Genomic DNA, 25,753 nt, shown 5'->3' on the forward strand with positions numbered 1-25,753 from the left:
TTGCAGGGCCTCTAAAACTTTCCATAGGTGGACCAGCTGATCATCCCAGCTAGAGCTAAAGACAGCTATATCGTCCAAATATGCTGCACTGAAAGCTTCCAGCCCTTGCAGGACTGTGTTCACCAACCTCTGAAAAGTGGCAGGTGCATTTTTCAATCCAAAAGGCATTACTGTGAATTGGTAATGTCCTCCAATGGTTGAAAATGCAGTTTTAGGTTTAGCATCTTCTGATAATTTGATCTGCCAATACCCTGCAGTCAAATCAAAAGTTCTTAGATACTTGGCAGATGCCAGTGTATCTATGAGCTCATCTGCCCTGGGTATAGGGTGAGCATCAGTTTTGGTTACTTGGTTGAGACCTCTGTAGTCTACACAAAACCGCATTTCCTTCTTTCCATCTTTTGAATGAGGTTTTGGTACAAGTACCACAGGAGAAGCCAATGGACTTTCAGAGTGCTCAACCACTCCCAGTTCTAAGATTTTCTGCACCTCTTGCTTTATGCAGTCCCTGACATGGTCAGGCTGCCTATAGATCTTACTTTTGACAGGCAAGCTGTCTCCAGTATCTATAGTGTGCTCACACCAAGAAGTGGTACCTGGCACAGTAGAGAAGAGTTCAGAAAACTGACCCAGGAGATTTATGCAATGGTCTTTCTGCTCAGCAGTAAGACAATCAGCCAAAACTACCCCTTCCACTAGAGCATCTTGTTCTGTGGAAGAGAAGAGATCAGGTAGAGGATCACTGTCTTCTTCCTGTCCCTCATCAGTTGCCATGAGCAGGGTGAGATCAGCCCTGTCATAGTAGGGTTTCAGGTGATTGACATGGAGCACCCTAAGGGGACTCCTGGCAGTGCCTAAGTCAACTAAGTAGGTGACTTCACCCTTTTTGTCAACAATTGTGTGGGGTCCACTCCATTTATCTTGGAGTGCTCTTGGGGGCACAGGCTCCAAGACCCACACTTTCAGCCCTGGTTGGTACTGAACCAAAACAGCCTTCTGGTCATGCCATTGCTTCTGGAGCTCTTGGCTGGCCTGAAGGTTTTTACTGGCCTTTTTCATATACTCAGCCATCCTTGATCTGAGGCCAAGTACATAATCCACAATATCTTGTTTTGGAGCTTTTAAAGGTTGTTCCCAACCCTCCTTGACAAGTGTTAGTGGACCCCTAACAGGGTGTATATAGAGGAGTTCAAAGGGGCTGAAGCCCACTCCTTTCTGGGGTACCTCCCAGTAGGCAAAAAGGAGGCATGGTAACAGGATATCCCATCTCCTGCGGAGTTTTTCAGGGAGACCCATAATCATGCCTTTGAGAGTTTTGTTAAATCTCTCCACCAGTCCATTTGTTTGTGGATGATAGGGTGTGGTGAACTTGTATGTCACTTCACACTCCTTCCACATGGCCTTTAAGTATGCAGACATGAAATTGCTTCCTCTGTCTGAAACTACCTCTTTTGGGAAGCCCACCTTGGAAAAGATTCCCAGGAGGGCTTTTGCCACTGCAGGAGCTGTAGTGGTCCTTAGAGGAATTGCTTCAGGATATCTGGTGGCATGGTCCACCACCACCAAGATAAACCTATTGCCTGAAGCAGTAGGAGGGTCAAGGGGGCCAACTATGTCAACCCCTACCCTTTCAAAGGGAACCCCAACCACAGGCAGTGGAATAAGGGGTGCCTTTGGAGTGCCACCTGTCTTGCCACTGGCTTGACAGGTTTCACAGGACTTACAAAACTCTTTTGTGTCCTCAGACATTCTAGGCCAATGAAACAAGGGAACAAGTCTGTCCCAAGTTTTCATTTGTCCCAGATGTCCAGCTAGGGGAATGTCGTGAGCAAGAGTTAGGAGGAACTTTCTGTACTCCTGAGGAATCACTAATCTCCTGGCAGCTCCAGGTTTAGGATCCCTTGCCTCAGTGTACAAGAGGTTGTCCTCCCAGTAAACTCTGTGAGAGTCACTGACATCCCCATTAGCTTGTTTGACATCTTGCTGTCTGAGACCCTCTAGTGTGGGACAGGTCTGCTGTGCCACACTCAGCTCCTCCCTGGCAGGCCCCCCTTCACCCAAAAGCTCAGCAGTGTCTGCTTCCAGCTCCTCTGGTGTAAGTTCTGCACAGGGTGGAAATTCTTCTTCCTCAGAAGTAGGATCCACTGTAGAGGATAGTAGGTAGTGCTTTACTTCTACTAGCCCTAGCTTTAGGGAGCACTTGGTCCATTGTTCCAGGATCCAAGTTTCCCTGTCCGTTTTGCTTTTTGGCCTGAGCCCTGGTTAAAGCAAAAATATGCCCTGGGATGCCCAGCATTGCTGCATGGGCCTCCAACTCCACATCTGACCAAGCTGATGTCTCCAAATCATTTCCTAGTAGACAGTCTACAGGTAAATCTGAGGCTACCACAATTTTCTTTGGACCAGTAACCCCCCCCCCAGTTGAGATTTACAACAGCCATGGGGTGTCTAAGTGTGTTTTTGTGAGCATCGGTTACTTGGTACTGGTGACCAAGTAGGTGTTGTTCAGGGTGGACCAGTTTCTTTATCACCATTGTGACACTGGCACCTGTGTCCCTGTAGGCCTGAACCTCAACACCATTTATTAGGGGTAGTTGCTTGTACTTATCCATGTTAAGGGGACAAGCAACCAAGGTGGCTAAATCAATAGCCCCCTCAGAGACTAACACAGCCTCTGTGGTCTCCCTAATCAGACCAACCCCAACTAAGTTACCAATAGTGAGCCCAGCAACTCCCTTGGATTGGCTATTAGTAGGTTTGCTCCCACCACCACTGCTATTAGTAGGGACACTAGGTGTAGCAGTAGGGGTTGTAGTGGTAGGAGGCTTGGTGCTTTTCTTTGGGCAACTGGGATCTGTTGTCCAATGGCCTTTTATTTTACAAAAATAGCACCATGGTTTCTTTTCTTTGTTTTGATTTGAAGAGGATTTGGACCCACCACCCCCACCAGAGTGTTTTTGTGGGCCTGATGAAGACTCATTTTTAGATTTGTCCCCACCCTTGTCAGAAGACTTACCATCCTTCTTCTTGTTGCCATCTTTGTCACCCCCTGTATGAACTTTTCTGTTCACCCTTGTTCTGATCCATTTGTCTGCCTTCTTTCCCAATTCTTGGGGAGAGGTCAGATCAGAGTCCACCAAGTACTGGTGCAAGAAATCAGACACACAATTATTAAGAATATGTTCTCTCAGGATCAAGTTATACAGGCTGTCATAATCAGTAACTTTACTGCCATGTAACCACCTCTCTAAGGCCTTCACTGAATGGTCAATGAAATCAACCCAGTCTTGTGAAGACTCCTTTTTGGTCTCTCTGAACTTTATCCTGTACTGTTCAGTGGTTCAGCCATAACCATCCAGGAGTGCATTCTTAAGAACTTTGTAATCATTGGCTTCACTTTCTTTCACAGTAAGGAGCCTATCCCTACCTTTTCCACTAAATGATAGCCATAGGATAGCAGCCCACTGCCTTTGAGGGACATCCTGTACAGCACATGCCCTCTCAAGTGCAGCAAACCACTTGTTAATGTCATCCCCCTCCTTATAAGGGGGAACTATCTTGTGGAGATTCCTGGAATCATGCTCTTTTGCAGGATGACTATGGGGAATACTGCTGCTGCCACCATGGGTTTCTAAACCCAATTTCTGTCTTTCCTTCTCTACTTCTAAGGTCTGTCTATCCAAATCCAGCTTTTGCTTCTTGAGCTTCAGTCTGGTTTGTTCCACTCTCAATCTATTGAGCTCCCTTTCTAACAATCTGTCATCAGGTTGGGTGGGAGGGACATTCCTTGAAACAGAAGTATGGTGAGAATGGACAGAAGGAGACCTATCCCTTACAGAACGCACCCTAACAGCTTGGTTAACAGAAACCTCACTTCTACTGTGGTGAGAAGGAATGCTCTTGTTATGATGTGAGACAACAATATCTGTATGGCGTGACTCTACATCAGTACCAACTATGCTAGACTGTCTAGTAATGGGCAGGCTAGGAAGTTTCTTTCCTGAATCTTTTCCTAGGGGAGTCTCTGGATCAGATTGGGAACCATTAGCTACTTTTTCAACAGATGGGGCCCTTTTGGCCTTATCTTGTTCTCTAAGCATGTTAAGCAAAAATTCCAAAGAAGGATTCTTCCCTACACTCAAACCTCTTTCTACACAGAGACTCCTTGCTCCTTTCCAGCTAAGGTGGTCATATGCAAGTTTGGACAGATCAACAGTTTGGCCTGTGCCAGACATTTTTAGAAAGAGTTTAAGTGACAGAAAAAGAGAAAACGTTTTTCAGAACTTTTAGAAAGACAAAAAAAAACTTTTAAAACTTTTTAAGAACTTTTAGAAAGTTTAAAGGTACTTTTCATCACTTAGAAAAGAGTGAAAAGAGGAAATGCAAAACTTTTTGGTTAGGTGTACATACACTGAACTTGTTTTGTATATTTTTCTCTTATGAAAAGTACAATGACAAGAGTGGTAAGTAGTCTCAAAGGACTTATCCCACCGCTGCACAACCAATGTAGGAGGCTGGACTGGCTTGTAGTGAGTACCAAGGGGTACTTGCACCTTGCACCAGGCCCAGTTATCCCTCATTAGTGTATAGGGTGTCTAGCAGCATAGGCTGATAGATAATGGTAGCTTAGCAGAGCAGCTTAGGCTGAACTAGTGTAGGAAAGTACCATCTTGCCTGGCATGTTACCCCCATTTTTCACTGTATATATGTTGTTTTAGTTGTATGTGTCACTGGGACCCTGTTCTCCAGGGCCCCAGTGCTCATAAGTGTGCCTGAATGTGTTACCTGTGTAGTGACTAACTGTCTCACTGAGGCTCTGCTAATCAGAACCTCAGTGGTTATGCTCTCTCATTTCTTTCAAATTGTCACTAACAGGCTAGTGACCAATTTTACCAATTTACATTGGCTTACTGGAACACCCTTATAATTCCCTAGTATATGGTACTGAGGTACCCAGGGTATTGGGGTTCCAGGAGATCCCTATGGGCTGCAGCATTTCTTTTGCCACCCATAGGGAGCTCTGACAATTCTTACACAGGCCTGCCACTGCAGCCTGAGTGAAATAACGTCCACGTTATTTCACAGCCATTTTACACTGCACTTAAGTAACTTATAAGTCACCTATATGTCTAACCTTTACCTGGTAAAGGTTAGGTGCAAAGTTACTTAGTGTGAGGGCACCCTGGCACTAGCCAAGGTGTCCCCACATTGTTCAGGGCCAATTCCCTGAACTTTGTGAGTGCGGGGACACCATTACACGCGTAGCACAGACCCTGGCACTGACAAACTGCCTTTCCTGGGGTTTTACTGCAGCTGCTGCTGCTGCCAACCCCTCAGACAGGTTTCTGCCCCCCTGGGGTAAAGCCAGGCTTGTCCCAGGATGGCAGAACAAAGGACTTCCTCTGAGAGAGGGTGTTACACCCTCTCCCTTTGGAAAATGGTGTGAAGGCAGGGGAGGAGTAGCCTCCCCACCCTCTGGAAATGCTTTCTTGGGCACAGATGTGCCCAATTCTGCATAAGCCAGTCTACACCGGTTCAGGGACCCCTTAGCCCTGCTCTGGCGCGAAACTGGACAAAGGAAAGGGGAGTGATCACTCCCCTGACCTGCACCTCCCCTGGGAGGTGTCCAGAGCTCCTCCAGTGTGCTCCAGACCTCTGCCATCTTGGAAACAGAGGTGCTGCTGGCACACTGGACTGCTCTGAGTAGCCAGTGCCACCAGGTGACATCAGAGACTCCTTCTGATAGGCTCCTTCAGGTGTTAGTAGCCTATCCTCTCTCCTAAATAGCCAAACCCTCTTTTCTGGCTATTTAGGGTCTCTGTCTCTGGGGAAACTTTAGATAACGAATGCAAGAGCTCATCAGAGTTCCTCTGCATCTCTCTCTTCACCTTCTGCCAAGGAATCGACTGCTGACCGCGCTGGAAGCCTGCAAAACTGCAACAAAGTAGCAAAGACGACTACTGCGACACTGTAATGCTGATCCTGCCGCCTTCTCGACTGTTTTCCTGGTGGTGCATGCTGTGGGGGTGGTCTGCCTCCTCTTCTGCACTAGAAGCTCCGAAGAAATCTCCTGTGGGCCGACGGAATCTTCCCCCTGCTACCGCAGGCACCAAAAAGCTGCATTACCAGTCCCTTGGGTCTCCTCTCAGCACAACCAGCGAGGTCCCTTGAATCCAGCAACTCTGTCCAAGTGACTCCGACAGTCCAGTGACTCTTTCGTCCAAGTTTGGTGGAGGTAAGTCCTTACCTCCCCACGCCAGACTGCATTGTTGGAAACCGCAACTTTTGCAACTACTCCGGCTTCCGTGCACTTCCGACGGAAATACTTTGTGCACAGCCAAGCCTGGGTCCACGGCACTCTAACCTGCATTGCACGACTTTCTAAGTTGGTCTCCGGCGACGTGGGACTCCTTTGTGCAACTTTGGCGAGCACTGTTTCTCGCATCCTTGTAGTGCCTGTTTCTGGCACTTTTCCGGGTGCTACCTGCTACTGAGAGGGCTCCTTGTCTTGCTCGACGTCCCTTCTCTCTCCTGGTCCAATTTGCGACCTCCTGGTCCCTCCTGGGCTACAGCAGCATCCAAAAACAATAACTGTATAATTTGCAGCTAGCAAGGCTTGTTGGCGTTCTTTTGGCGGGAAAATACTTCTGCACAACTCTCCACAGCGAGCTGGATCGGTTCACGAAAGGGGAAGTCTTTAGCCATTTTTGTTCCTGCAGAAACCGCAGCTTCTTCTGTCCAGTAGAAGCTTCTTTGCACCCACAGCTGGCATTTCCTGAGCATTTGCCCATCTCCGACTTGCTTGTGACTTTTGGACTTGGTCCCCTTGTTCCACAGGTACCCTAGATTGGAAATCCACAGTTGTTGCATTGTTGGGTTGTGTCTTTCCTGCATTATTCCTCTATCACGATTTCTTTGTCTTTTGGGGAACTTCAGTGCACTTTGCACTCACTTTTCAGGGTCTAGGGGGGGCTAATTTTCTAACTCTCACTATTTTCTAATAGTCCCAGCGACCCTCTACAAGGTCACATAGGTTTGGGGTCCATTCGTGGTTCACATTCCACTTTTGGAGTATATGGTTTGTGTTGCCCCTATCCATATGTGTCCCCATTGCATCCTATTGTAACTATACGTTGTTTGCACTGTTTTGTAAGACTATACTGCATATTTTTGGTATTTTGTACATATAACTTGTGTATAATTGCAATCCTCATACTGAGGGTACTCACTGAGATACTTTGGCATATTGTCATAAAAATAAAGTACCTTTATTTTTAGTATATCTGTGTATTGTGTTTTCTTATGATATTGTGCAAGTGACACTAGTGGTACTGTAGTAGCTTCACACGTCTCCTAGTTCAGCCTAAGCTGCTCTGCTAAGCTACCATTATCTATCAGCCTAAGCTGCTAGACACCCTATACACTAATAAGGGATAACTGGGCCTGGTGCAAGGTGCAAGTACCCCTTGGTACTCACTACAAGCCAGTCCAGCCTCCTACAACTAGGAGACGAGTGAAGCTCCTACAGTACCACTAGTATCACTTGCACAATATCATAAGAAAACACAATACACAGATATACTAAAAATAAAGGTACTTTATTTTTATGACAATATGCCAAAGTATCTCAGAGTGAACCCTCAGTATGAGGATAGCAAATATACACAAGATATATGTACACAATACCAAAATATGCAGTAATAGTACTAGAAAACAGTGCAAACAATGTATAGTTACAATAGGATGCAATGGGGACACATAGGGATAGGGGCAACACAAACCATATACTCCAAAAGTGGAATGCGAACCACGAATGGACCTCAAACCTATGTGACCTTGTAGAGGGTCGCTGGGACTATTAGAAAATAGTAAGGGTTAGAAAAATAGCCCATCCCAAGACCCTGAAAAGTGAGTGCAATGTGCACTAAAGTTCCCCAAAGGACAAATAAGTAGTGATAGGGGAATTCTGCAGGAAAGACACAAACCAGCAATGCAACAATGATGGATTTCCAGTCGAGGTTACCTGTGGAACAAGGGGACCAAGTCCAAAAGTCACAAGCAAGTCGGAGATGGGCAGATGCCCAGGAAATGCCAGCTGTGGGTGCAAAGAAGCTGCTACTGGACAGTAGAAGCTGAGGATTCTGCAGGAAAGACAGGGGCTAGAGACTTCTCCTTTAGAGGATGGATCCCCCACGCCATGTAGAGTCGTGCAGAAGTGTTTTCCTGCCGAATAACTGCCAACAAGCCTTGCTAGCTGCAAATCATACAGTTAGGGTTTTTGGATGCTGCTGTGGCCCAGGAGGGACCAGGATGTCACCAATTGCGTCTGGTGACAGAGGGGGCTTCGAGCAAGAGAACGAGCCCTCTCAGAAGCAGGCAGTACCCGCAGAAGTGCCGGAACAGGCACTACAAATAAGAGTGAAATGGTGCTCAACCGAAGTTGCACAAAGGAGTCCCACGTCGCCGGAGGACAACTTAGGAAGTTGTGCAATGCAGGTTAGAGTGCCATGGACCCAGGCTTGGCTGTGCACAAAGGATTTCCGCCAGAAGTGCACAGGGGCCGGATTAGCTGCAAAATTCACGGTTACCAGCAATGCAGTCTGGCGTGGGGAGGCAAGGACTTACCTCCACCAAACTTGGACTGAAGAGTCACTGGAATGTGGGAGTCACTTGGACAGAGTTGCTGGAATCAAGGGACCTCACTCGTCGTGCTGAGAGGAGACCCAGAGTACCAGTAATGCAGTTCTTTGGTGCCTGCGGTTGCAAGGGGAAGATTCCGTCCTCCTTCTAGTGCAGAGAGGAGGCAGACTACCCCCACAGCATGCACCACCAGGAAAACAGTCAAGAAGGCGGCAGGATCAGCGTTACAGAGTTGCAGTAGTCATCTTCGCTACTTTGTTGCAGTTTTGCAGGCTTCCAGCGCGGTCAGCAGTCGATTCCTTGGCAGAAGGTGAAGAGAGAGATGAAGACGAACTCTGATGAGCTCTTGCATTCCTTATCTAAGGAAATCCCCAAAGCAGAGACCCTAAATAGCCAGAAAAGAGGGATTGGCTACTTAGGAGAGAAGATAGGCTAGCAACACCTAAAGGAGCCTATCAGAAGGAGTCTCTGACGTCACCTGCTGGCCCTGGCCACTCAGAGCAGTCCAGTGTGCCAGCAGCACCTCTGTTTCCAAGATGGCAGAGGTCTGGAGCACACTGGAGGAGCTCTGGGCACCTCCCAGGGGAGGTGCAGGTCAGGGGAGTGGTCACTCCCCTTTCCTTTGTCCAGTTTCGCGCCAGAGCAGGGCTAAGGGGTCCCTGAACCGGTGTAGACTGGCTTATGCAGAAATGGGCACCATGTGTGCCCAGGAAAGCATTTCCAGAGGCTGGCGGAGGCTACTCCTCCCCTGCCTTCACACCATTTTCCAAAGGGAGAGGGTGTAACTCCCTCTCTCAGAGGAAGTCCTTTGTTCTGCCATCCTGGGACAAGCCTGGCTGGACCCCAGGAGGGCAGAAATCTGTCTGAGGGGTTGGCAGCAGCTGCTGCTGCAGTGAAACCCCTGAAAAGGCAGTTTGGCAGTACCAGGGTCTGTGCTACAGACCACTGGGATCATGGGATTGTGCCAACTATGCCAGGATGGCATAGAGGGGGCAATTCCATGATCATAGACATGTTACATGGCCATATTCGGAGTTACCATTGTGAAGCTACACATAGGTAGTGACCTATGTGTAGTGCACGCGTGTAATGGTGTCCCCGCACTCACAAAGTCCGGGGAATTTGCCCTGAACAAGGTGGGGGCACCTTGGCTAGTGCCACGGTGCCCTCACACTAAGTAACTTTGCACCTAACCGTTACCAGGTAAAGGTTAGACATATAGGTGACTTATAAGTTACTTAAGTGCAGTGGTAAATGGCTGTGAAATAACGTGGACGTTATTTCACTCAGGCTGCAGTGGCAGGCCTGTGTAAGAATTGTCAGAGCTCCCTATGGGTGGCAAAAAAAATGCTGCAGCCCATAGGGATCTCCTGGAACCCCAATACCCAGGGTACCTCAGTACCATATACTAGGGAATTATAAGGGTGTTCCAGTAAGCCAATGTAAATTGGTAAAATTGGTCACTAGCATGTTAGTGACAATTTGAGAGAAATGAGAGAGCATTACCACTGAGGTTCTGGATAGCAGAGCCTCAGTGAGACAGTTAGTCACTACACAGGTAACACATTCAGGCACACTTATGAGCACTGGGGCCCTGGCTGGCAGGGTCCCAGTGACACATAGAACTAAAACAACAAATATACAGTGAAAAATGGGGGTAACGTGCCAGCAAGATGGTACTTTCCTACAAACATCTAAGTACAAATGCTGGAATAGTTGACTCTGTGGTGTGCTTAGAGCTCTGTAACTCCTGCGATGGCACTGTTCATCTGAAGTGAAATGAGGCCTCAGTTCCAGTTTAGGAATTAGAGTCCCAAGGTTGTTGAGCACCAGGATTGCCAGGTCACAGAAATGTTCCAGGGCAGCTGCCAGGAGAAGGTGCAGAGAAGCAGCTGAACCGAGTAAAAGAGATGTCTGGCCTCTGACCTCCTCCACTGGGGGGACACCTGACTGGTCCTTCACATGGATGTGTGGCCTCTGACCTGCTCCACTGGGGGGGGACACACCTGACTGGCCCCTCACATGGATGTGTGGCCTCTGACCTCCTCCACCGGGGGGGGGGTGGACACACCTGACTGGCCCCTCACATGGATGTGTGGCCTCTGACCTCCTCCACCAGGGGGGAGACACACCTGACTGGCCCCTCACATGGATGTGTGGCCTCTGACCTCCGTGGCCTCTGACCTCCTCCACCGGGGGGGGTGGACACACCTGACTGGCCCCTCACATGGATGTGTGCTGGTAATCTGTGAGTGGACACGAAGTGAAGAAGGACGGGGGTCAGAGGGCACAGTTACAAGTGCCTCCGGGCAAAGGCAGAAGGGCATGAGGATTCCTACTGCAATGAAAGTGAGAATTACAAATCAAAACCAGCAGACGGTCTGCCACCTCGTTGTTCCCTCTGTCATTGGCACAGAATCTGGTGAGTGAAAGGCAAAGCTTTGTAAGTGCCAGTGATGTGTCACACTTCAGTGATTGAACAGATGAACAGTTGTTACAGTGTTTGGAGAGCTCTTCTAAGCGCTTTGTTTCACTCTTTTGTAGCTGCATACTTTCTTGGAAAAGGTAAAGACAGTATTGATCAGTTTGAGAAAAAGTAAGTTTTTTTTATTTACTTCTATTTACTTACAACCTGAAGCCTCATTGGAGATGCTGCCTCAGATCGTAGTGATGACTTGAAATGTAGTGTACAGTGGGCGAGAAATACACATCATGGATGGGGCGTCCAGATCTGAGGGCACTTTATACTTGGAACAAGCTGAAGGTCTGACTTAGAGTTGTACAGATTGCTGCCTCCACCCCCATCACCCTCAGGCACAGAAGATCCCTCCCTATGGAGAGGCCCCCTGTCTGGGTGGGGTTCTCTTTTGCTAAAAATGCTGACGCTGCTGTAGCAGAAGACCATTTGGCAGAACCCAGTCTTGCAAGGCTGCTGTGTTTTGGCAACTTCCTAGCATTTTTCATTTTTATCAGAAAACTAAGAGAACTAATTCAGAAAAACAATGATTGACTCTGCTTAATTTGAGCTGGTGGCTTCCGGTGGGGGGGCACAGCACTTATTTTTGAGGGCCGGGAATTATTTTTCTGCATCAGGCATTTACGGTGAGCAAAAGATGCAAGTGGGAAACACTGAGGAAGAGAAAAACGAAAGAGCCTCACAAAGGGAGAAAGCTGCAAGGGTGAGCGGAAGGGGCAGGGAGTGTCTGTAAATGGATTAAAGAGGCCCCAGGTGGCTTCAGGATTATGCTGCCTCAGTAGTCTGTCCTCACACATTTAATTAGATCAACCGCGTGTTCAAAGGAAGGCTTTGTGCACCAGCACGTTTTTATTTACAAATTAAGCACTGGATTGACTGCTGAATTGATCCTCTGGCATCATGCACTTCTGGCAAATCGTTGCCTGGCGTTACTTTGGCCCAGGGAGGTGTTCCATAGTTGGTACATAGGTGTTTCCAAGCATCCGCCCTTGAATCTTGACATATTCCCAGATGTACCATTAGTGGTACAAGCGTCGCAGGGGGAGCAACCCTTGACCCAAGGGAAGGTCGCTCCCCCTGCCGCTGCAGCTCCACCAGCCCAGGCTCCTGAAACCTCCCAGCAAGTCCTGCTAAAAACAATAAGTACTCCCCCGCCCAGCCCCTCGCCCTGCCCCGCGCTACTCACCTCTTCTCCTGTGCCTCTGTCTTCTGCCTTCCTCCCCTCCTACCTCTCTCCGCTCCTCCACTGTCCTTCTTCCCTTCGCTCTCTGCTCCTCTTTTCCAGCCCTCTTGGTGCATGTTCTGCTCCTCTTCGGCCCTGCTCCTCTTCCTCACCGCGCTCTCTTCCTGCTTCTTTTCTCATCTCTGGTCTTCATCTGTGTCCTTCTTCTGTGTTCTTCATCTGAGTACTTCATCTGTGTTGCTTCCTTCTCCTCTGCACCCCGTCCTGCGTGTTCTCTCTTCTTCTGTCCTTCTTCTGTGTTCTTCATCTGTATTCTTCTTCTGTGTTCTTCTTCTGTGTTCTTCTTCTGTGTTCTTCTGTGTTCTTCATCTGTGTACTTCATCTGTGTTTCTTTCTTCTCCTCTGCACCGCCACCTGCGTGTGCTTTCTTCTTTCTTCATCTGTGTTCTTCATCTGTGTTCTTCTTTCTTCCCTGCACCCCGTCCTGCGTCTTCTCTCTTCTTCTTTGGTCCTTCTTCTGTGTTCTTCATCTGTGTTCTTCTTTCTTCCCTGCACCCCCTCCAGCATCTTCTCTCTTCTTCTTTGGTCCTTCTACTGTGTTCTTCATCTGTGTTCTTCGTATCCTCTGCTTCTCAGGTCTCTCCTCTTCTTCCTGACTCCTCTTCCTTGACTCTTCTCTCCTCCTCTTCTTTACCCTTCTTCTTGGCTCTTCTCTCCTCTGTTCTTCTGTTCTTGACTCCTCGCTCCTCTTCTTCTTTACCTTTCTTCTTGGCTCTTCTCTCTTCTGTTCTTGACTCTTCTCTATTCTGTTCTTGACTCTTCTCTCTTCTGTTCTTCTGTTCTTGACTCTTCTCTCCTCTGTTCTTCTGCTCCTGACTCTTCTCTCTGTCCTTCCTTACTCCCCTCCACCTCTGTAACCCCCCTCCCCTATCTTCCTATCTTTCTCCCTTACTCTCCTCCACCTTTAACCCCCCTCCCCTATCTTTTCTCCCCTCCCCTCTACCTGACCCCCCACCCTCCGCTTTCCCGCCGCCACCTCCTGCACGCCCCACCCCCCCTGCTCTCATTCATCGCCCCGCCCCCAGCTGACACCTCCTCCCCCCCTCCTCCCTCTTATGGCGGCCGCTGTGCGGTCGCGCCGCTGGCGCGCCAAAGGCAAGCCCATCTGCGCCCGTCCACGCCGGGACCGCGCCCAGCGCCACGACCCCTGGCCCCCAGCACTCCCGAACCCCACAGCACCGCTACAACCACATCACCCTCCACGCCCTCAACCCGGGGCGCTCCAGCACCTGCTTCCAAGCCAACCCGAAACGTACCCACGGACCCTTCGTGTGTCACACCTGCAAACTCACCTTCCACTTCGAAACCACCACGCCCGCCAGCCCACGCGCCAACAACCACCTCAAATGCATCCTGATCAACTCTCCGTCCACAAGCACGCCGTTGAACTATGGGACCTCCTGGACTCCACCGCACCGGACGTCGCCTTCATCACTGAGACCTGGATGAACGCCTCCTCGGCCCCCGACATCGCCATAGCCATCCCCGACAGGTACAAGATTTCCAGGAGAGACCGCACCAACCAAGTAGGTGGAGGAATCGCCATCGTCTTCAAGGACTCCATCAACGTCACCACCTCCACCGAAGACACCCCCCTCGCCGCCGAACACCTGCACTTCCAGATCCACACCGACCCCAGGACCACCCTCAGAGGAACTCTCATCTACCGACCCCCTGGACCACGCGCCCTCTACAGCGACTCTATCACTGACTTCATCTCCCCGCACGCCCTTGCCTCGCCGGACTACATCCTCCTCGGTGACTTCAACTTCCACCTGGAACAGAACAACGACCCCAACACCACCGCCCTTCTCGCCAACCTCGCCAACCTCGGTCCCAAGCAACTGGTGAACACCCCCACCCACATCGCCGGACACACGCTCGACCCCATCTTCTCCGCCAGCAACCACGTATCCTTCAGCCACTCCTCCGCTATACACTGGACCGACCACAGATGTGTCCACTTCACCTTCCGACGCGTACTCGCCACCTCCGCACACAACCCATCCCACGCCGACAGTGGAACAAAATCCCTGCGGAACAGCTTCTCTCCACTCTCAACGACAACCAACCCACCTTCTCCACCGACCCCAACGACGCAGCCCTAAGCCTCTCGCATTGGATCACCAACTGCGCAGACAACCTCGCTCTCCTCAGACGCCTCCCAAGAAAGACCAACACCAAAAAACCTCTCTGGTTCACTGATACCCTCAAGGAATAAAAAAAAACCTGCTGCACCCTCGAGAAAGCCTGGCGCAAGGACCACACCACAGATAACATGACTGCCCTCAAGAACACTACCCGCGAACACCACCAACTGATCCGCGCCGCCAAAAGAAATTCCTTCACAGACAGACTGGACAAAAACACTCACAACAGCAGAGAACTCTTCAACATCGTCAAAGAGCTCTCCAACCCTAACACCAACGCCAACGCCATCACGCCTTCACAAGACCTCTGCAACTCCCTCGCCACCTTCTTCCATCGTAAGATCACCAACCTACACGACAGCTTCGGACACCAGACCCAGCCAACCACCACAGAACCTGCAACCCCAGCCATCACCCTCAATGCCTGGACTCACATCAACACGGAAGAGACCAAAGCCACCATGAATTCCATCCACTCCTGTGCCCCCTCTCACCCCTGCCCACACTTCATCTTCAACAAAGCCGACGACATCATCGGCCTGCATCTCCAGACCATCATCAACAGCTCGTTTTCTTCTGCCACCTTCCCCGAGAGCTGGAAACACGCTGAAGTCAACGCCCTACTGAAGAAACCTACGGCGGACCCAAGCGACCTGAAGAACTTCTGCCCCATCTCGCTCCTCCCCTTCCCCGCCAAAGTCATAGAGAAGACCGTCAACAAGCAACTTACCAACTTCCTTGAAGACAACAACCTACTCGACCCCTCTCAGTCCGGATTCCGAGCCAATCACAGCACAGAAACCACCCTCATCTCAGTCACAGATGACATCAGAACCCTGATGGACAACGGAGAAACAGTCGCCCTCATCCTCCTCGACCTCTCAGCTGCCTTCGACACCGTCTGCCACTGCACCCTAATAACCCGCCTCTGCTCCACCGGGATCCAAGGACAGGCCCTGGACTGGATCACCTCCTTCCTCTCCAAACGTTCCCAAAGAGTCTACCTCCCACCTTTCCGCTCAGACCCCACCGAGATCATCAGCGGCGTCCCTCAAGGCTCCTCGCTCAGCCCGACTCTCTTCAATGTCTACATGAGCCCCCTCGCCGTCATCGTACGCAAACACAGCATCATCATCACCTCCTACGCCGACGACACTCAGCTGATACTTTCCCTCACCAAGGACCCCATCAGCGCCAAGACCAACCTGCAAGATGGAATGAAAGACGTTGCAGATTGGATGAAACTCAGCCGTCTGAAACTGAACTCAGACAAAACGGAAGTCCTCATCCTCGGAAACACCCCGACCGCCTGGGATGACTCCTGGTGGCCCACGGCCCTTGGCACCGCACCAACCCCCTCAGACCACGCACTCAACCTCGGTTTCATCCTGGACCCACTTCTCACCATGACCAAACAAGTCAACGCCGTATCATCCTCCTGCTTCCTCACCCTCCGCATGCTCCGAAAGATCTTCCGTTGGATCCCCGCCGACACGAGAAAGACTGCGACCCATGCCCTCGTCACGAGCCGCCTTGACTACGGCAACACGCAGGAACCACCGCTAAACTCCAGAAACGTCTGCAACGAATTCAAAACGCCTCTGCCCGCCTAATCCTAAACGTACCCCGCAACAGCAACATTTCCGCCCACCTGAGACACCTGCACTGGCTTCCCGTTAACAAAAGGATCACCTTCCGACTCCTCACCCACGCACACAAAGCCCTCCACAACAAGGGACCCGAATACCTCAACCGACGCCTCAGTTTCTACACACCCACCCGTCATCTTCGCTCCGCCAACCTCGCTCTCGCCACCGTCCCTCGCAAGCGCCACACCACGGCAGGTGGGAGGTCCTTCTCCTACCTGGCGGCCAAGACATGGAATTCCCTCCCCACCAACCTCAGGACCACCCAGGACCACTCCGCATTCCGGAGGCAACTCAAGACCTGGATCTTCGAGCAGCAGTAACCCTATCCCCCTAGCGCCTTGAGACCAGCACGGGTGAGTAGGGCGCTTTATAAATGTTTATGATTTGATTTGATTTAGTAGACCTGGGAATGCGTAAAAATGAACACGAGTTCTTCCTTCAGTATTTCTAGTGTCATAGTAGCACCTTTTTTGTAGGTAAACATGCCTGCTTCGAAATTCCTTCAAGTGTTTGTTAAAAGAGTAACTGTCCTGCAGACCTGGCGTAAGACGTATGTGGTCGATTTCTGCTTTACGTACATGGAGGACATAGTGCTGCTCTATCGAAGCTGCTCTATCGAAGCAATGTGCCTAGAGTCAGATACACACCGCCAGTCGTTGAGCAGCTGTGCAGATCAGTTCTTCTGCTTTGTAATATAAGGGAGGTCATGATTCTGAGTTCTCAGAAGTCGGTGGACCACTAAGGTTGGAATGAATGAGGTTGGTACCAAGGTCTATGGTATCACTCAAGGTATCTGTATCAACAATAGGCCAGAAAGCAGGTTTATCACATCCTGCTATGATCTCCCTGTCTCAGTGTCTACTGCAAGCTGCCATCCAAGCACAGCTTTCTGCTTTTGGGGAATTATTGTGTTTGCTTTAGTTTAGTTTTGATACTTGTAAAGTGCAATCTACACCCTAACTAGGGAATATAGATGCTGAAAACCAAAAGTCACTCAACAGCTCCAGTTGAACAGGCTTGTAAAAGTGACCGCAGGACTAGAGACCCCAGGGCACTGGAGGGCTGGACACCACCAGTCTTCAGTGGTTTTCTGAATTTCATCATATATGTTGCCATGTAATTCCACTGAAGGGCTGGAGTTATAGATAAAGGGCCTGCTACTCATGGTCGTTGGACTTAAATTTAGAATTCTCAAATATACACTTGTTTTTAGGCCTTAATGGGTGACCAGAGGAGAATGTGTAAAATCTGTGTTGGAATAGGACTGTTCAGGAGTAAAAGTAGATTTGATACTATAACATTTGCTTAAATAAGTTTAAGGGCCTAATTTAACATTTTGCAGTTGAGCTGTCCTCCGCCAGGGTGATGGAGTAAATCCCTCCGTGTCTCTTGGGGGGGTCCCAGCGGCCACCTTTTGAAACGTCTCTGGACCTTTCTAGGATTGACAGGAACTGCCAAGGTGGTCACTGCAATGCACTGTAATGTTGTTGTACGTCTCTGGCAGACATGAAGGATCTGTGTGATAAAAGTTATTTTTTTTCATAAAAAATACTTCAAAGAGGGATTTCCATTGTTGAAAATAAAAACAAAACAATGTCCTACCTTACCTGCCATGGTGAGGGGAGCATTTTGCAGTTTTCACTGTCAGTTACAGCAAGGGTTTTCCTCTGGGTCACTGGCAGTGAAAACTAACCTGAATGTCCGCCCATCTGAATTAGGTGGGTGCACATACGTGTGAACCTCCAACAGGCCTTACTCCTTCAGGCCATCAGAAGGGCGTCACCACAACGGAGGCACAGTAGTCTCCATAGGTCTGCCTGCATTTAAATCGGATGAGTAGACCATTATGTTAGAGGAAAGGGTACTCCCTCGCCATTGCCGCCAATATATGAATTAGGCCCGAAGTCTTTCACTGCAGGCGATGCAGCGAGGGCTGGTCAGAGATGGTTCTTTTGATGAAAGCCAAGGGCTGGTCCTGCAGCATGATCTTGAATTTGTTCTCCTGGAACAAGAATGCTGGAAGGTCAAGACGGGCTGTAATCCAAGTGAGCTGCAAAAAGCATTCTTAATTTGAAACTTGTGAAGGAATGAAAAAAGCTGTGAAAACATTTTAGTGAACGCAGTTGGAGTAAACAAGATTTTTCGGCTGAAGGACTCTGATCTACCATAGTAGTGGAGTAAGCAACCTTTACATTGAGATCTTTCACAGCTGCCATGGAGGTGGACGTAGGGCCCAGGGTAGGTGGGCCAAGATGATAGTTATGTAAACAGTGAAGGGTTACTAGCACAAAGGATTTATGTCTGGTCCCCATGAAGCCAGGGATGGTTTGAAGTCATCCAAAGCTGAACCTTGGGGAGGCAATCATACAGGTGAGCCACCACTGACTGGTCATCGTGGGACAGGTTCCAAGTGGTTTGTGTATCATCCGCAGAAAGAAATAGACTGAACCAAAATATTGTTTTTGCTGGTGGGGAGGGACACAATTCTTACACTAGCTCCACAGGATAGAGATGTCTATGCACCCATGAAAGCTGCTTCACTGGTCAAGTTTGGGCTGACCCCTGAGAAATACCGTCAGAGGTTTAGGGACAGCACCAAACTTCCCACACAAACTTGGGTAGATTGTTATGATTTCTCCAATAAGGCACTGGATGGATGCGTGCGGGGCAGCAAAGTAGATGATTACAAAGGGTTATATGACTTGATTCTGAGAGAGCATATACTCAGTATTTCTTTTACAGAGTTGCGGCAGCACTTGGTAGATAGTAAGCTGACTGATCCCAGGAAGCTTGCTGAGGAGGTGGATCTCTGGGTTAGCACCAGTGTCCAAGAAGGCATCTGGTGGGGACACCCACAAAGTTGGTCAGGGTTCCCAACAGAAGAAAGAGGGGAGAGAAAAACTTGAAGAAAAGGAGTTCTCAAAAGGCCCCCAAAACAATTCCCAAGGGGGGGTGGTAACCATTCCTCTTCTAGATTTGTGAAGAAAACAGGGTTCATTGAGAGAAAGTTAGGGAAGTTCAGCCCAAAATGCTTAGAGTGCTACCAGCATGGACACTCTAACGGCGACTCCCAGTGTTCCAAGAGAGCAGAGTCCACCACTGGACAGACACCTGGGTCGGCTAGTGTAGTGCTCGGGGGGAGATAGTCCCAGTTAGCTTTGGGGGGCAGACAGAGGTTTCCCTAGTGTCCCTGGGAGATAGAGAGATGGTGCCTAAAGCCCACATGCCGGCAAATATTTCAAAGTATAGGCAGTGGGTCACCATTGATGGGCAAGGGGTGGAGGCTCTGCGTGACACAGGAGATAGTATGACTACTGTCAAGAGTCAGCAGGTGTCAGCAGAGCAGATAGTCCCAGATACATTCCACCAGGTCATAGTCACTGACAATCGTGAGAGTCACCGACCGGTGGCTCTGGTTCCCTTTGAGTGGGGGGTGGTCTGTTACTCTGAAAGTAGCTGTGAGTCCTGCCATGCCTGTTTGTTAGGCAATGATCTTGAGTACACTACCTGGAAGGAGGTAGAGCTCAGATACCGCCTGGAGATGTTAGGTTTGCCTGAGTTGGTCTGCATGACCATAGGGTCCATGGCTGCCCGAGTCAAGGGCATCTGGAGCCTGGAACAATGGCCCAGACAGCTGCAAAGAGGAAGGGCAAGAGGTGTGGGAAACCCGCCTCAGATGTCCCCAAGGTGGTGGACGGGGCCCCTGAGGAGGAGGAGGCCTCTGAGCCAACTGGAGAGCACATTGCTGACATGGGCAACCTGCCTGAACTTGCTGGCTGGCAAGTAGAGGGTGGGCCAACTAGGGCAGAGTTCTGCAAGGCGCAGAAAGAATGGCCCACCCTTGAGGGTCTGAGGCGACAGGCCACAGCCCAAGCAGCTGGTGAAGCCTCTGGTACTCACCATTTCTACTGGGAGAATGATCTCCTTTACAGTGAGCCTAAGGTTCTGGGCCCTGGGGCAGCACGTGTGCTGGTGTCCCCCAGTGTTACCGTGCCTTCCTACTGGGTCTGGCTCACGACATTCCCCTGGCAGGACATCTGGGGCAAGACAAGACCTTTGACAGGCTTTTCACTCACTTCCATTGGCCTAAAATGAGGGTAGCCTCAGATAATTTCCGCAGAGCCTGCCTCACCAGCCAGGCTAGTGGGAAGACAGGGAAACAGCTTAAAGCTCCCCTGATCCCACTCCCCGTCGTTGGCACCCCCTTTGAAAGGGTGGGCATCGACATTGTTGGTCCCTTGGACCCCAAAACAGCCTTGGGCAACAGGTTTATCCTAGTTTTGGTGGACCATGCCACCCGCTATCCAAAGGCAATCCCTCTGAGAACAGTGACTGCACCGGTGGTGACCTGAGCCCTACTGGGAATATTTAACCGTGTGGGATTCCCTAAGGAAGTCGTGTCTGACAGAGGCACAAACTTCATGTCTGCATACATGAAGTTCATGTAGGATGAGTGTGGGGTTGTGAGAAAGTAGCCTCTTTCTAGCCTTGTTACCCCCACTTTTGGCCTGTTTGTGAGTGTATGTCAGGGTGTTTTCACTGTCTCATTGGGATCCTGCTAGCCAGGGCCCAGTGCTCATAGTGAAAACCCTATGTTTTCAGTATGTTTGTTATGTGTCACTGGGACCCTGCTAGTCAGGACCCCAGTGCTCATAAGTTTGTGGCCTATATGTATGTGTTCCCTGTGTGGTGCCTAACTGTCTCACTGAGGCTCTGTTAATCAGAACCTCAGTGGTTATGCTCTCTCATTTCTTTCAAATTAGCACTAACAGGCTAGTGACCAATTTTACCAATTTACATTGGCTTACTGGAACACCCTTATAATTCCCTAGAATATGGTACTGAGGTACCCAGGGTATTGGGGTTCCAGGAGATCCCTATGGGCTGCAGCATTTCTTTTGCCACCCATAGGGAGCTCTGACAATTCTTACACAGGCCTGCCACTGCAGCCTGAGTGAAATAACGTCCACATTATTTCACAGCCATTTTACACTGCACTTAAGTAACTTATAAGTCACCTATATGTCTAACCTTTACCTGGTAAAGGTTAGGTGCAAAGTTACTTAGTGTGAGGGCACCCTAGCACTAGCCAAGGTGCCCCCACATTGTTCAGGGCCAATTCCCCGGACTTTGTGAGTGCGGGGACACCATTACACGCGTGCACTACATATAGGTCACTACCTATATGTAGCTTCACAATGGTAACTCCGAATATGGCCAATTAACATGTCTATGATCATGGCATTGCCCCCTCTATGCCATCCTGGCATAGTTGGCACAATCCCATGATCCCAGTGGTCTGTAGCACAGACCCTGGTACTGCCAAACTGCCTTTCCTGGGGTTTCACTGCAGCTGCTGCTGCTGCCAACCCCTCAGACAGGTTTCTGCCCTCCTGGGGTCAAGCCAGGCTTGTCCCAGGATGGCAGAACAAAGGACTTCCTCTGAGAGAGGGTGTTGCACCCTCTCCCTTTGGAAAAGGGTGTGAAGGCAGGGGAGGAGTAGCCTCCCCCAGCCTCTGGAAATGCTTTCATGGGCACATTTGGTGCCCATTTCTGCATAAGCCAGTCTACACCAGTTCAGGGACCCCTTAGCCCTGCTCTGGCGCGAAACTGGACAAAGGAAAGGGGAGTGACCACTCCCCTGACCTGCACCTCCCCTGGGAGGTGTCCAGAGCTCCTCCAGTGTGCTCCAGACCTCTGCCATCTTGGAAACAGAGGTTCTGCTGGCACACTGGACTGCTCTGAGTGGCCAGTGCCACCAGGTGACGTCAGAGACTCCTTCTGATAGGCTCCTTTAGGTGTTGCTAGCCTATCCTCTCTCCTAGGTAGCCAAACCCTCTTTTCTGGCTATTTAGGGTCTCTGTCTCTGGGGAAACTTTAGATAACGAATGCAAGAGCTCATCCGAGTTCCTCTGCATCTCTCTCTTCACCTTCTGCCAAGGAATCGACTGCTGACCGCGCTGGAAGCCTGCAAAACTGCAACATAGTAGCAAAGACGACTACTGCAACTCTGTAACGCTGATCCTGCCCCCTTCTCGACTGTTTTCCTGGTGGTGCATGCTGTGGGGGTAGTCTGCCTCCTCTCTGCACTAGAAGCTCCGAAGAAATCTCCCGTGGGTCGACGGAATCTTCCCCCTGCAACCGCAGGCACCAAAAAGCTGCATTACCGGTCCCTTGGGTCTCCTCTCAGCACGACGAGCGAGGTCCCTCGAATCCAGCAACTGTGTCCAAGTGACTCTTCAGTCCAAGTTTGGTGGAGGTAAGTCCTTGCCTCCCCACGCCAGACTGTATTGCTGGGAACCACGACTTTTGCAGCTACTCCGGCCCCTGTGCACTTTCGGCGGAAATCCTTTGTTCACATCCAAGCCTGGGTCCACAGCACTCTAACCTGCATTGCACGACTTTCTAAGTTGGTCTCCGGCGACGTGGGACTCCTTTCGGGTGAGCACCATTTCACGCATCCTCGTAGTGCCTGTTTCTGGCACTTCTCCGGGTGCTACCTGCTGCTGAGAGGGCTTCCTGTCTTTCTCGACGTCCCTTCTGTCTCCTGGCGCAATTTGCGAGATCCTGGTCCCTCCTGGGCCACAGCAGCATCCAAAAACACTAACCGCACGATTTGCAGCTAGAAAGGCTTGTTGGCGGTCTTTCGGCGGGAAAACACTTCTGCACAACTCTCCACGGCGTGATGGATCTGTCCTCCAAAGGGAAAGTCTCTAGCCCTTGTCGTTCCTGCAGAAACCTTAGCTTCTTCTGTCCAGTAGAAGCTTCTTTGCACCCACAGCTGGCATTTCCTGGGCATCTGCCCATCTCCGACTTGCTTGTGACTTTTGGACTTGGTCCCCTTGTTCCACAGGTACCCTCGACTGGAAATCCATCGTTGTTGCATTGCTGGTTTGTGTCTTTCCTGCAGTATTCCCCTATCACGACTTCTTTGTCCTTTGGGGAACTTCAGTGCACTTTGCACTCACTTTTCAGGGTCTTGGGGTGGGCTATTTTTCTAACCCTCACTATTTTCTAATAGTCCCAGCGACCCTCTACAAGGTCACATAGGTTTGGGGTCCATTTGTGGTTCGCATTCCACTTTTGGAGTATATGGTTTGTGTTGCCCCTATCCCTATGTGTCCCCATTGCATCCTATTGTAACTATACATTGTTTGCACTGTTTTCTAAGACTATACTGCATATTTTTGGTATTGTGTACATATATCTTGTGCATATTTCCTATCCTCTCACTGAGGGTACACTCTGAGATACTTTGGCATATTGTCATAAAAATAAAGTACCTTTATTTTTAGTATAACTGTGTATTGTGTTTTCTTATGATATTGTGCAAGTGACATTAGTGGTACTGTAGGAGCTTCACTCGTCTCCTAGTTCAGCCTAAGCTGCTCTGCTAAGCTACCATTATCTATCAGCCTATGCTGCTAGACACCCTATACACTAATAAGGGATAACTGGGCCTGGTGCAAGGTGCAAGTACCCCTTGGTACTCACTACAAGCCAGTCCAGCCTCCTACAGGGGTGACCTACCGGTTTCCCGCCCCTTATCAACCTCAATCCAATTGGCTTGTTGAGAGATTCAACAAGACCCTTAAAGGCATGATCAATGGCCTAACTGAAGCCATGAGGCATAAGTGGCACGTCCTCTTGCCATGCCTGCTGTTTGCTTATAGCGAGGTGCCCCAGAAAGGGGTGGTGTTCAGCCCCTTTGAACTTCTCCATGGTCACCCTGTCAGTGACCGCTAAGCATAGTTAAAGAGGGCTGAGAGAAAGCTCCTAAGACACATCCCCAGGATGTGGTCAGTTACATGCTGGCCCTCCGCAACCAAACCCAACGCTTCTGGAAGCAGGCCAAGAGTAACCTCGAGGCCAGTCAAGAGGTGATGAAGGGGTGGTATGACCGGGAGGCCACTCTGGTTGAGTTCTCACCTGGAGACATTGTTTGGGTGAAGGAGCCAGTAGAACCTAGGGCTCACCAGGACCACTGGTCTGGCCCATTTGAGATTAAGGATCGGAAGGGGAGGCCACTTACCTAGTGGACCTCAAGACCCCTAGGCACCCCCTAAGGGTCCTCCATCATAATAGACTCAAACCTCACTTTGAGAGGTCTGAGGTCAGTATGCTCCTGGTCACAGATGAGGATATGGAAGAGGATAGTGAACCTCTCCCCGACCTCCTCTCTCCCAAATAAGGCAATGGGTTTTCGTAGTTGGACTCTTGGTCTAGGCAAGACTGCTGGTTTAAGGATGACAGTACTTATGTTTGTAGGCGACTATGCCTATCCTACAATAAGTCACAGCTGTGGTCCCAACCCTTCCGGCTCACTAGCAGCACCTCACCAAAAACCCAAACAGTAAAAGGTGATTTGTGGCAGCCTTTACGCATGGACTTAACAGTATTACATCTCAGGGAGTGTCGTGGTTAAACGGAGATTACCCCTTTCTCACAGATATATCATGTCTCATCCAAACACAGGCAATAACGAAAATGCAGTAAAGTTTCCATGGTTTTTATTTAACACAACTGCAATTTGCGATAAGTTGCATGGGCTGCAATGATTAGGATAATGAATAGTGCAAGAAACAGAATTGTAAAGACGAGAGTCATTATTACAAAGACCCCTACCATCTTGCAATAACATGAAAAGACATAAAATGTGTATTATGTCCTAATACCTTATCATGATAGGCCTAACCTCCTACCTAAAGGAGAGCTGGGTATGTTAAACCTAATCTGCCAATGCCATGTCCATGAGAGGACCCCCAACCCTCGTTACCTTGGAATGAGGTCTCTATCTCAGACTCCGTAAGGACACGAAGACTAGGTCAGCGTCAAGACAACGTGCAGCATTGATATCAGCGATGGTGGCTATGCATTCTGGTCGGAATCCCTCTGATTATCTGTCTAAAGTGTGATGTACTTATACAGATCTACTTGGACCCCTGACGTAGGTGTGTTCCCAAACAATAGATAACAGGCATGCTTGGGGCGGCAATTAATATAAACAAGTCCCTAAGTGTGAACACCTACTGTTTGTTTGTCTTTGTCACTGGATCTTGACGCCTTAACGCGGTGGCACTGATAATGAAAATCATAACAAGTGGCCTTACTATAAACAAAGCAGCCATCTTAGAAGAATTAAATAATTAAATAGGATAAGGCAGAGCAAGCTAAGTAGGTTAAAAGTCACTAGGTGACGGGGGCATGAGTCTGCAAGCCAAAGGCTAAGCTAACTCCTGTTATCCCATTAAACCAAACTAGGATTCACTACAGGGTCAGTGGAGGGTGTCATTCTCTCTGACTCCCTGACTCTAGATCAGACAGGAGACTGCTATGAGTTAGAGCAGTTATCTTCCCTGTTTTCCCTTACTTCTGGACTTACTCATCTGTGTGTCCATGACAATGACACGGGAGACAGTCCCCCTGTGAAGACCAACATTTACAGGTTGTCGGATAAGATGAAGGCCAGCATCAAGGAGGAGGTCTCCAAGATGTTGACCCTAGGGGTTATTGAGAAGTCCAGTAGTCCCTGGGGTGCTGGTACCTAAGGCTGCTGCGCCCGGTGTGTAGGAGGCCGGCCTGGCTCATAGTGGGT

The 25,753-nt window shown here is 49.7% G+C and overlaps 1 protein-coding gene across 4 annotated transcripts in view; it reads left to right on the top strand.

The window, feature by feature from the left end:
* LOC138257912 (mucin-like protein 2) overlaps positions 1-25,753 on the top strand; it is a 625,312-nt gene that overhangs the window by 520,213 nt on the left and 79,346 nt on the right. The window contains exon 8 of one of the 4 annotated variants that reach the window (XM_069205907.1): positions 11,185-11,236. The exons of 2 other annotated variants lie outside the window; for them this stretch is intronic. In XM_069205907.1, the coding sequence (XP_069062008.1) occupies positions 11,185-11,236 (52 nt within the window). The remainder of the gene's footprint in view (positions 1-11,184; positions 11,237-25,753) is intronic. One more of the 4 variants, XM_069205908.1, reaches the window with a different exon arrangement.

Source organism: Pleurodeles waltl, chromosome 2_1 (assembly GCF_031143425.1).
Source record: "Pleurodeles waltl isolate 20211129_DDA chromosome 2_1, aPleWal1.hap1.20221129, whole genome shotgun sequence".
Classification (NCBI taxonomy): domain Eukaryota; kingdom Metazoa; phylum Chordata; class Amphibia; order Caudata; family Salamandridae; genus Pleurodeles; species Pleurodeles waltl.